The sequence below is a fragment of the Danio aesculapii genome, chromosome 6 (assembly GCF_903798145.1).
Source record: "Danio aesculapii chromosome 6, fDanAes4.1, whole genome shotgun sequence".
Classification (NCBI taxonomy): Eukaryota; Metazoa; Chordata; class Actinopteri; order Cypriniformes; family Danionidae; genus Danio; species Danio aesculapii.
In genome coordinates, this window is record NC_079440.1 from 30,332,444 (window position 1) to 30,345,811 (window position 13,368).

At 34.6% G+C, this 13,368-nt stretch overlaps 1 protein-coding gene across 1 annotated transcript in view; it reads right to left on the minus strand.

The window, feature by feature from the left end:
* Positions 1-13,368, minus strand: part of rab6ba (RAB6B, member RAS oncogene family a) — a 178,020-nt gene that overhangs the window by 30,802 nt on the left and 133,850 nt on the right. The window contains exons 3-5 of the mRNA XM_056459944.1: positions 11,356-11,409; positions 10,872-10,977; positions 7,226-7,337 (exon numbers count right to left, since the gene is read on the minus strand). Coding sequence (XP_056315919.1) covers positions 7,226-7,337; positions 10,872-10,977; positions 11,356-11,409 — 272 coding nt within the window. The remainder of the gene's footprint in view (positions 1-7,225; positions 7,338-10,871; positions 10,978-11,355; positions 11,410-13,368) is intronic.

Below are 13,368 nucleotides of genomic sequence, written 5' to 3' on the forward strand. Positions count from 1 at the left end.
TGGAAAAACATTGCCTGGACTGATAAGTCCTGATTTCTGCTGCGTAATTCAGTTGGTAGGGTCAGAATCCATCCTGCCTTGTATCAATGATTCAGGCTGGTGGTGGTGGTGGTGTAATGGTGTGGGGGATAATTTCTTGGCCCACTTTGGGCCCATTAGTACCAATCTGAGTATTGTTGCTGACCATGTCTATCCCTTTATGACCACAGTGTACCTATTTTCTGATGGCTACTTCCAGCAGGATAACGCACCATGTCCAAAAGTGCAAATCATCTGGTTTCTCAAAGACTGGTTTCTTGAACATGACAATGAGATCACTGTTCTCAAATGGCCTCCACAGTCACCAGACCTCAATCCAATTGAACACCTTTGGGATGTGGGAGATCCACATCATGGATGTGCAGCTGGCAAATCTTTAGCAACTGTGTGATGCTATCATGTCAACATGAACCAAATTCTCTGAGGAATATTTCCAATACCTTGTTAAATCTATGCCACAAAGGATTTAGGCAGTTATGAAGGCAAAAGGGGGTCCAACCTGGTACTAGTAAGGTGTACCTAATAAAGTGGCCGGTGACTGTATTTAAAAATGCTATCTGTTTTCTGCATCATTACTCTAGTATTCAGTGTCACATGACCATTCACTAATCTTTATACTATTCTGCCAAAGAAACATGTGTATCAGAGCAGGAAAAAGCAATATCACTGATTTCTTTACATACAATGTCTACAGAATAATTTTTCACTAGAACTCTGTGGAAGAAAAAAGTCTTACAGGTTTATCCTGAGAGGCAATGCAGTTTCTGGATGATCAATCCCACTAAAATGCTAGAAAGTGCCTCTTAAATGGTCAGAAATGGTCTGTGCTAGAGCAGAAAGAGCCACTGTTATTACTGTAGACTGGACAATAGCTTCTTGTAAGAAGACTCCAGGTAAAATTGCATTCTGGTGTTATATATATAAAATAATATTAAAAGTCTCAGGGATATCACCTTTGAACCACATTAACACATCAATGTAATTCTTGACAAGCAATGACATGTCCCACAAGCTATACTAAAGTCAATTTGGAGAACACAATGTACAGAGATAATATAAACGAGGTGTTGGGTCTGTCTTCTCTCTTCCAGAAGCGGTGTCTCATGCTAAAACAGAACTAACTGACTCCATTATCAGCCTGTTACTGTGTTACTGCACCCACCTCCAACCACCACATGCCATCACAGTTGTCGTGGAAACAAACCCTTCATGGCACTCATATTTGAACAGGTTACACTAGAAAGATTTCAGCCTTACTTGTGTGTGCAGCATTGATCTCCATTGCGACTTATTACAAATAGAGTATATAACTTGTGATCAATTTGGTAAACTTGGGGTCTTAAAAGATAAACTTAAAATGAACAGAACTCATATTCCTTTGGAATAATTACATTTTCCTTTATGTTTATTAAATAGTGGATGCTTTTTAACCAAAACCCCAGTTAACCAGATTAGTTATATCAAGTTATATCAAAATTTGAATAAAAAAGAACATAAATCAACTATTTAGAAAAAATAATCAACAACTAGTGATGGACAATTAATCGAAAAGTAATCAAAATCGACATTCAAAACCTATAATCGATCTAGTTTTTCCAGGTCAATTTTTTCAATTACTTTCCCTACCATATGTGGAGACCCTGCTTTGTTAAGACTGATTTATACTTATTGTATTATGTTTTAGACTTATATTATTCTGATAGTATACTTCTGCCAAGCACACACGTACGGTCTGGTGCAGCCTTCGCAAACCCGCGCACCTCTCAAAAAATTTAACTACACGTTACAACGATGCATATCGCAAGCTTTGTGATTGATTAGTTTGCTAGCGGTGATGAGGCTGGGTGGCGCGGAGAGCTGTATTTTAGGCAATGTGTGTTTTACTGTCAGACTTGTCAGTGAACTATAAGGGCAAAAACATATAATAAATAAATTAATAAAGTAATCATTTATTAATAGTAATAGAGTTTAAAAAATTGAGATTTTGAATTTAGGCCAAATTGCCTAGCCCTATTAACAACGAGAGGAGTGACACTTAATTTAAGGGGCAGCAAGTTTTATAATAAAAACACAACCAGAGGTAGGTCAAAAGTAACACAGTGCAAACTATAGAGCAGTCTAATGTGATAAATGGCACTTTATGTATTCCATTAGGTGCCTAAACCTTTGTTTTACAGGTGCATTTGAAATTTTAGCTCTTCTCAACTGCAACTATCTCATTGCAAATCACCTATGCTGTGCGGAGTAAAATGAACACATACCTCTCCGTCTAACTATCTTTGAAAACAAAAATTTTCTTGGTCAGCTATTCTTTTCTGGACACCTACATCCTCACAAACAAACGCTCACTGCGGTGAAGAATATTGCCAGATTATGGCAAACATCATACGCTGACGGTTTTTGGTATTTTTTGCAAACTGAAAATAGCACTACTTTTCCCTCATTGAGGTGAAAGGCAAAAATGTTTATGTACCGTGCAAGTTATGCCCAGGAAAAAAGTCTCTCTGCATTGGTTACAAGTAATTATAACCTAAGAAGCTCCTCACTTCATCACATATCACCACAAAATTAGTGGCATCAAAGCAACTAAAACCTGATTTTTCGTCACTGCAAACACTTATTAATCAGACAGAATTAAACAAAATATTATCTATAAGTACTAAACCATCTATTGTGTTTTTATTGTGCAACTAGAGCAATGATAACATTATTAATAATATGCTGAATTTGATGGTTTTCACATTGTCCCACAACATTAAAATAGTGTAAAAATTAGTGTGTAATGTTTTAAGTGAACTTTATTTTCATTTGACATTAGATTTTTTAAAGTAATGCAATAGTTACTTTCCCTGGCAATTCGTTACTTTTATAATTATGGAACTCGGTTACTAACTCAGCTACTATTTGTGAGAAGTAACTAGTAACTATAGCCAATTACTATTTTAAAGGAAAGTGCTAAATACCCCATTTTAGTTTGGAAATGTTGCTGTTCCATTTTAATATAGATGGCTACATGGGTTGAATAAGGCAAATCAATCATTGATTGATTAGCATGGAAAAGTAAAAGTGAAAGTCCCTGAAAGTGATTTTGTGCTTCATTGCAACAGCACCACAACATGCTGTTTACTTGCACAATGCAAGCTTCTGGAGGAGGGCACCAAAATCTGAAGTAGTGAAGTCAGGCAAAGGGTTTTTAAAAAAGTGGCTTTGCAATCAAACAACAGTGCCTTGACTTTATTGCAAACAGCTATTGCCAACCAGTATAAATTGATGAAAAGAGGATTGACATATGCTCATTTTGGCTTTTTAAAAGACAGCTCTTATGGTGCATTGTTGGCTATCCTTGAACGAATTAGAGAACGATTGATGCACCAAGTTGAATAGATAAGCTGTGATGAAGCATTGGGCTGCCTGACACCACAAGCAGTTCTGTCATGGAGATGGAAAGATGGAATAGACAAGTGGTCCAAGAACCGAGCCCTGAGGCTCCCCAGTAGCTATATGCAGAGACTTAGACATCTCACCCTTCCAAGACAACCTGGATGACCTACCTGAGAGATAAGATCTTAACCACTGGAGTGCAGATCTAAGATGCCCATCACCATGAGGGTTGACAAGAGAATCTGTTTGCTAACTGTGTCAAAAGCAGCAAGAATTCTGCAAGATGAGCACTAAATAACTGCCCTCATTTCTAATATACTGCTCTGTTTCTAAAAATTGTTCAGTTGTTTCACAGTCTCCTAAGACTGAGAGCTGTGAATTAGTATGGATAACCTGGTCTTTGCTCAGGAGGTGCAATGGAGGATGAAAACTACAGAGGCAAGTTATTACTGAAGAAAAGAGAGGAAAACAGTGACCTCCCTCTGGGACACCCACAGTTACAGAGAGAGGAAAATGACAAAAGAAAGAGACTGAGCTGTATTTATCCCTGAGCTCCTTTGTCTCTGAAGGACTGAGGAAGTGAAGCATAAAATGCTATTGCATACACACATTTCTTATCCGTTAGCTATAATGAAGCATTTGCTTTAAAATTTTTTTGTTGAAGATCCTATTGGAATGAAGGCAATACATTTAGGTTTTGTACTGGTTAAAGCAGAAAAAGGAAATGTTTCAATCAAGGAAACTGGAAAGATTCAAAAATTTTCGAAATGCATCACTTTTCTATCTTAAATAGACTCTATGCTTAGTTTTTAACAACAGATGGTGGCGCTGATTGCTATACAAACAGCAGAACTCAGCCTACATCCAATTCCTTACAAATACCACTTGAACAAGTTTTTTAACAATTTTTATTTAATTTTATTTTATTTTTAATTTATTTATTTTAAATGGACAAAATTTAGAAAAAAAAAACAAAAATACAAGAGTAATATAGATTCAAAATAACTAAATACACTTTGGAAAAAAAAGAAAAATAAATAATTAATAATTCTAATATTAAAAAATACAGCAATAACATATTTGTCTAATTTATATACTTCCAAAGTCCATCAGCTCAAGAAAAGAGTGAAAATCTATATTCTCCAAAAAGGCATAGAATATTTTCCAAATAGACCAAAATATCTGAATTTTGTTTTTCAAAAAATAGGTTATCTTTTCTAAGGTGAGGCAGGAGGTCATCCCCTTTATCCACTGAGATGCACCAGGATTGTCTTCTTTTTTCCAAGAATGCGCAATTACATGTTTAGCTTCCAGCAAACATAAAATTAACAGCAGACTTTTTATGTTTGGTCACATTAAAGTTCAATGGACACATATGCAATATACACAAGCTGGGATCAAGAGGAAATACTTTACCAATGATTTGACTGATAATATTAAGTATTTTAACCCCAAAACAACAGACTTTAGAACAAATCCCACATACAATGAAATAAAGTTCCCATTTTCTTCTTCACATTTATAGCACGTATCATGGATATTTGGGTTAAAATGATGCAACTTAACTGGAGTTATATAAGGTCTACTCAGCCATTTATATTGAAGCAATCTAAAATGAGTGCTTGTTGTCTGAGTTTGGGCTTTTAGACAAGGTTCTTGCCACTCTTATTCAGTTATATCAGCCTGCAGGTCAGACTGCCAAGCTTGAAGTTTGTCATTAAATGACTCCTTTGATTTGTCCACCAACTGTTTCTAACCATCAATAAAGTTAGGAAAGCTTTAAGTGAATTACTAGAGCGTTCATTGTGAGTTGGGTTTACATTAATCTTGTGTGTCAACTTACATGGCTCACACTAGTGTGTTCTTCCTCGTGAGCATTTGAGTGTACAGTTAAAACTAGACCTAGAGCGCCATCTGTGTGAAGGATCAATTCAAGCGAAGGATCAGTTCAAGAAAGAATAGCGATGCCTTTTTAATATCTCAGAATTGATGCAGAATTGACATTTATAGAACCATTACAGAAAAAAGTATTGCAATTAGAAATAGCATTATTTTTATTTTTAATAGATAATTTTTTTAATACAATTAATACGGGGTGACGCAGTGGCACAGTAGGTAGTCAGCTGGGTCAGTTGGCGTTTCTGTGTGGAGTTTGCATGTTCTCTGTGCGTTTGCGTGGGTTTCCTCCGGGTGCTCCGGTTTCCCCCACAGTCTAAAGACATTTGGTACAGGTGAATTGGGTAGGCTAAATTGTCCGTAGTGTATGAGTGTGAATGAGTGTGTATGGATGTTTCCCAGAGATGGGTTGCAGCTGGAAGGGCATCCGCTGTGTAAAACATGTGCTGGATAAGTTGTGGTTCATTCCGCTGTGGTGATCCTGGATTAATAAAGGGACTAAGCCGAAAAGAAAACGAATGAATATAATTAATACTTTGAAGGCAAACCTGAATTTTGAGCAGCCTTTATTTCTGTCTTTAGTAACTGTAGGTGACCCTACAGAAATCATTTGAATACACTGATTTAGCTCTCAATTCTCAATGCTGAAGACAGCTGAGCTGTTTAATATATTTGCTGGACATTTTTTTAGAATTTCTTTAGGATTCTTAAAGGAATGGGAAGTTCTCTAATTGAAATATAAATACTTTGTAACATTTTGTGTCATTATTGATCAATTTATTGCATTATTGCTAAACATGCTTCTTTAAAAAACGTTTTGCTAAATAATAAACTATTAATAGTAATGAACTAAATAATATTTTTAATAAATATTAAAAAAACAGTGCTAAACTGTATTAAAAAGATATAAAGTACTAAACAATGAACAAATGCTGTATTTCTCTTTCTTTTTTTTACATTTGTTTTGATTTGTTCGATATGTGGCGTAATTTCAACAAGCACGAAGACAAGGTGGGACTCCTGCCATTAAAAAAAAAAAAAACAACCAATAGCAAGTCAGCTGTTAAGTGAGTGTGGTTGAGCTAATGTGCATCAAATGAAAAGCAACTGAGAAGTGTCTTGAAAGGGATACTAGACAGCATTTGATAGGTCAGAAGATTTAATGAGAAACTGAAGTATGAGGCGATGTCAAAAAACAGAAGTGATAAACTGCATGCTTTGGATGTTTATGTCTTCTAACTTTGAATAAAACTAACATATTGATAGCAACTTTAAAACTTTATTTTGATCTCACAGAGACTTAGAAATGTGTTTGAATATAAACATTTCAATAAGACTATCATTGATGTTCATAATACAGTTCATTACAGTCATCTAGAATCGACAATTGATTATTTTTACTTTATATGATTAATTTCTGTTTATTTTCAACAATTCAAACCAACAATGCTGCAGATCACTCTGGAAAACTATTCCATCAGTCGACTTCTAAACATTTAAAACAGCATTTTTTTAACTACATGATATCAAGTAGAAATAAAAGAATGAATAACAGTTAACAGAAAGTTAGCACAAATTAGCATAGTAAGGAGTCACTCTTCTGAGCTAGTTACATTTCAACACTGTGAGAGGAATCATTTTAGGGCAAACTGTCTCTAAACAATATGTTATTTTTATATTTCTTTCACTGCCTGTCATCTTTCACACAAATACTGGGTTTGTTCTCAAATTATTCATCACCCTGCATTCCCAGAAGCCTAAAGTTAGAATAAGGCTTCCTCCTTGCATTTGAGAGAATCTCTTTAATGAAACTGTCAGCTTCGATTCACACTCTGCAGAGTGAAACAGCCTTGTTAAGCAGCTTAATAATAAAAGTGTGTGAGAGAGAAAGAGAGTGAGACAAACTCACCTCTTATCTGCCAGATCTGTTTTATTGCCCACCAGCATGATGATGACATCACTTCCTCGCTCCGTTCTCACGTCATCGATCCATTTGGAAGTTTGTTGAAACGAATTCACATCTTTATAGAAGAAAACCGAGACAGAGGTGAGTAGTATTAAGCAGTTAATACTGTTTTAATTAATAGTATTAACTGTATTAATTAATGTGTATTAATTAATACTCATTCTGAAAAAAAGATTAATATTTTAGGAAATATGAACAGTAGAAACTAACACATTAAATTGTAATTGAGCAAATAAACAATAAATAAATAAATAAATAAATAAATAAATAAAAATAATAAAATAAAATAAAGTAAAGTAAAGTAAAGTAAAATAAAATAAAATAAATAAATAAAATAAAATAAAATAAAATAAAATAAAATAAAATAAAATAAAATAAAATTTCTAAAGTAGCTATATTGTATTAAGGTCTTGTTGTCACAATCACCGGCAATCTAATCTTTTCAGATCGCCGGTAAACTCACAGATTGCATAAAACTACAAATCCGCCTGTATATGAACTACAAGATCCAGTCATGAACCACACACTCACACCTGTTCCGGTTTCCCACTGATTGCAAACACATACAGCTGAAGCTGTTCAGAACTGATTACATGGACTTTAAAAGCAGCACAGACACACACAACAGGAGCGGAGTCTTGTTATACTGAAGTGTGAACATTACGACAAGTTTTCCTTGCCTTGTCTTGCTGTGTTTTTGACCCTCGCCTTGTTTGTTTGTTTGTTTACGTTGCTTGCTGCCTGCCTGCACTGACCATCTGCTTGTTTTATCGACCATGACTCTGTATTGCCCGTATACATCTGTTTGCTCCTATGTTGATTGTTGCTTGCCTGACAATTCTCTTATCAATAAACCTGCATTTGGATCCGAACTACATTGTCAGCATAAGGCTTCACCTTACACTTGTCGTCTTAGTATTATTACAGTATAGTATCTGTTCATTTAAATTATTACATTATTCTGAATGTTCTGTAATTTTTTTTAATAAATAAAAAGTCTAATTAAATACAGAAATATGTGATACATTTATTTTTAAATAAATCAAAAAAATTGCTCAAAACTCAAGCAATAAATCACACCACATTGAAAACAAAAACACTGTATTTTTGTGTGTGTATTTACGAATTCAATTTATATGTTAGTTATCTTTTATTACCATTTCAAAATACATTCAATATTTTGCAGGCACTGTGCACCACTGAGTGCTTTTGTCATAACATTAAAATGTTCAACTGACTCATAAAATAATTATATACCACAACAAATACAAAAGCAGATGGCCGGGTAGATATTTCTTTTGATATGAGGTTTTATTATGGCATTTACGCCTGCTCACGCACAACCTGATATCAGTAAACCTGCCTCTGCTTCAAGGTGAAGCTGACTTTAGCTGGTTTACCCATTAAATCTGACTTTATATTTCCAGGTCACATTAATAGAAGTGTGTGCTTCATAATTTACACTGAAGATTACTGACAATAAAACTGTAATTTTTAAATTGTGAATATTAACTTACAGCTGCTTCTTAAATGTGAATCTGTCTGGTTATTGTGTTAAAAACATACAAAGTCTGTATGTGAGGTAAAACATAAATTTTAAAATCTACAATAAAAAGACTAACAGAATATACCTAGGCATAGCTGTATAAAAAAAGTTCACTGTAGGTTATGATATTTCCTATGTATGTGGAATGCTTATTTTGAAAACTGGTCAGGCTTTAAGAAACACTAGGAAGTAAGCAGCCATGCATGGAGTGCGTTATCTGTTAACAGCTTGTCAGAACACAAAATTCAGGAAAGACGGATTATACGTTTATTTAGCACCACGCTAAAGTTTAACTTGTATTTTGTCAAATTTGCTGTGTACTTTTGTATTGAGGCAACAGACAATGGCTGAATTTGTGATTAACGCAAATTTATGCATCGTGTCATATCACTCATTTTTCTGGAGGCCTGTGTTCTCATTAATATTTACAGCCCTAACCCTAACCCTAACCCTAACCCCAGCCCAGCCCAAACAAGGTAAAAACTGAACTTTCATTCTAGGGCTTTCATTCTATTCTCTTTTTTAATCAAACCTAAGCACATACCTTCTATGTTGAAATCAAATAACATCTTAAATATAATGTATCAATTTGGGATGCTCATAATAACCAATTCACCATTAACCGAAAGGGTGCGTTTTAATCTACTATTGATATCAGTTAAACAATTAAAAAAAAAATATAGCACTGATGCTGATTACCTCTCTCCTGGATCCGCGTCATAAACACTACAGATCATTTGCACAATTGGAGAAAGAAGCCACAAAACAAAACTTTCTGAAAATTTTCTCTCCATCAAAGCACACTCTGGCAGCGCTCATAAACACAACAAATAAGCTATAGCTGGGATGATTTAGTGTACAACCAACAAACCAACCTTTTTTCATTTGGAAAAATAGTTATTAATAGTTCCTAAAAATATATCCAATTTTAAAATAGCCTACATATTCTACGAATCAAACAAATCCAAAGACTTTCTTGATTTTTGCATAATGATTTAATAGCCTATACTTTACAAAAATTCAACATATGAGCCTTGTCATTGTCTTTCATTACATGCAGCGTGTGCACATGAATCACGAGTGGGAGGAAATAAGAGCACACAAGCTCTAAGGTAAAACCAGACGCTCAAGACATAATCTTTAAACTAATGACTTCTATTAAAAATGTTGACAGAGGTTTGTGATATAAGAATAACAGCGGAGCATTAATTAAATGCATATTTTCTGTGGAGCAATAGATTTGAGGTAGCCTGCTATTTTTATTTGATGGAGAGAAAAAAAACATATGATGGGAAAAAAAGCCAATGCTGGTTCTTAAAAAGGATTCAGTTAGTGTTTTCAATTTGTAATCTAAATTTGTCAAATAAGTTAAAAATATCTAGGGCAGGCTTTTTTGTTTAATTCTTTTTATTTAGTTTATTCTTTTTTCTATGCTGTTGGCTGTATGGTATGTTCTGTTGTTAATATGTTCGCATGTTAAAATAAATCTATATTTAAAATGTAAATATTTAATATTTAACAAAATAGACACGTCAATTGGGTCACACTTTATTTTGATGATCCGTTTGTTGAATTTAAGTTACATTGCATCTACATGCCAACTAATGCTCAATAGATTATAAGCAGACTGTTAGGTTGGGGTTAAGGTTGGGGTTAGGCTGTGTAAGTTGGCATGTACTTGCAAAGTTTCTTATAGTCAGTTAAATGTCTGTTGAAGGAGCAGTATCAACAGATATTAAGCAGACAGTCTACTAATTCTCAAATGGACCATAAAAATAAAGTGTTACCATCAAATTTTATATTTTTAAATTATATAATATTTTAATTTTATTCTGACAAGTTAACGGTTAATATTCGGTTAACGAGCGGCAGTTGTTGGTTGGCAAAGTTAACAGAAAATAAGCATCCCTGGAATCAATGCATTCAATGACACCTTTAATGTTCTAATAGTTGAAAATGTTCAGTTCAAGTAGTCATTTCTTATTCTGAAGATTAATCACAACATAAGCATGACTGCATGATTGATCAGTGTGTTATACTCACTTGTGATGTCATACACCACCACAGCTACAGTGGAGTCTCTTATATAGCTTGGGATGAGGCTCCTGAAACGTTCCTGGCCTGCCGTGTCCCACAACTGCAATCGAACCTGCAAGTCAGAGACCCCCAACTGAACAGTCAAATTATTCAGCCTCTCAAAACACACATACACATACAATAACATAAACACATTCAGTGAGCTAAGCAAGGAGATGGATCAATGCGACCTTATAAAAAGCCTGGCTGAAGGTCATGGAATAATTTCTGAGTTATTACACTCACAGGCATCTCTAGACGATACTATCGGTTTTCTTTATACATGAGCTTCCAGATATATACCGAAACTATCACAAACCCAACTGATATAATAAAAAAGACTTTGAGAGTCAATACAATTTCACTAAAAGTCTTCTGTTTTGGCACTGCATGGAAAAGAAGGGGAGTGCACTTGATCTACTGCTGTGTTAGAACATGCTAGACTGCTTACCGTTCTGTCCTCCAAATACATGGTTTTTGACAGGAAGTCGATTCCAATTGTAGCCTGTAATGACAGAAGGAAAACATTATATAAGAAGAAAATGAAATCAGATGCTGAAATTGAGTGGAAATACGGTGGTTTCTGTGCAGAGCAAATGAAAAGGTGTTCTTGATGGCGTACTGTGAATCAGCAAATGCTGTCTAGATTAAAACAGACAACCGTTATGGTCTGCTTGTCAGTTTGATGAAGGTAATAACTGCTAGAAATGATCACTCTATTCTGGGTCCTGCTTCTCTTTTTGATGTATTACACAAATTACACTGTCAGATTGTAGTGCCTTACAATCAGTCAGTCAGTCATTCAATCAAATCAAATCAAATCAAATCAAATCAAATCAAATCAAATCAAATCAAATCAAAGATCGATCAATCAATCAATCAACCAATCAATCAATCAATCAATCAATCAATCAACCAACCAACCAATCAATCAATCAATCAATCAATCAATCACCCAACAAACCAAATAAAATAATATTTTTTGTGCAATTAATTGTTAGTTTGTGTTGCTTATATCAGTCAGTCAATAAGTCCAAACCAATTTTTGGTGAATATACAATTGGAATCTTATTGTGTATACATTATATTTAAAAAGCAAATAAATACAAATGTATTTCTAATCAAATGTAAAGGTGCCATAGAATGACAATCTGGATATACAATACCTAGGCATAGCTGGATAATAAGAGTTCCACACATTAGAAATGACATACCGTGAGCCTCAAACACCACTGTTTCCTCATTCTCATATAAATTCAGTAAAAAAAACACAGTTGAAAAACAGGTCAATCAGAACAAAACACTGACTTTGATTATCTACACTGAATCATTAATATGTACAAGCCTAGACTATGCTAGATTGGCAACAATGTCTCTGGGTCTCTTATTTTGAAATGGGAGAGGCAGACAGAGTAAAGAAGCAGTTCTGTGAAACAGGCTGCGATGATTCTCAGCTGTTTACAGCTCGTCAGAGAGCAAAATTTGGGATATATGCATTATATAGTTTAGCATGTATTCAGTACCACCCCAAAATGCCTTATAAAATGTGTAAACACTGTATATCTCTTTTTTAGTTTAACATGTATAATGTAGAATTTCCCAAGTATGTTTGTAAAGAGGCAACAAACATTGAGGCAAAGAGTTCAATGCACGTTTATGCATCATGTCATATCGCTCAGTTCTTAGTCAGATTTTTCTTAAGTCAAAGAACATCATTAACCTTCCTGTCGTGTTCGGGTCAAATCTGACCGATTTACAACTTAAAACACTCATAAATATTGTGTTTTACATCTGATTGCCTCAAGGCCTTATGATATCTTCTACACTATGTACTTGAACATATAAGTGATGATCACCTTTTTCATTGAATTTTGAGTGTTTTAATCAACCTTGTTACACCTGTGGTGTTCCCTGTCAAAAATGACCGCCACAGGAAATTAATGGGTATCCAGACTATATTCATCCATCAGACAGAAAACAACCCCACACACACTACCCCAACTCACTCACTCACTCACTCACTCATTCACTTACTCACTCACTCACTCACTCACTCAACACATAAAATCAACCATCACTGGGGATAAGCAAATGTTACAAAATTGTACGAATTCATGCGGATTAGCCACTAAATCAAAAGGTTATGAATTGCCATGAGAGTGTTGGATCCATCGTAAATCAGCTTCCTGATGAAACAATGTATCATATCTTCACGCAGACAGGTGTCTGTTATGTGAACCCATATGTTTGTATGTTCCTTTGTTTCGTTTTTCTTTTTTTCTGCCAATCTCCGTTCACCCAATCTCTGAGTCTAGCAGAAGCACTTTTACAGTAGCTTTGCTTAGTAAAAATTATTTTATTAAATTAGACCATTATCATCTCGCTCAAAAAATTACCAAAGTATAATGTGTGCTAGTTCTGTGTCCATGCTCACCATCTATTCCCTCAGTCACCTTTCCCTATA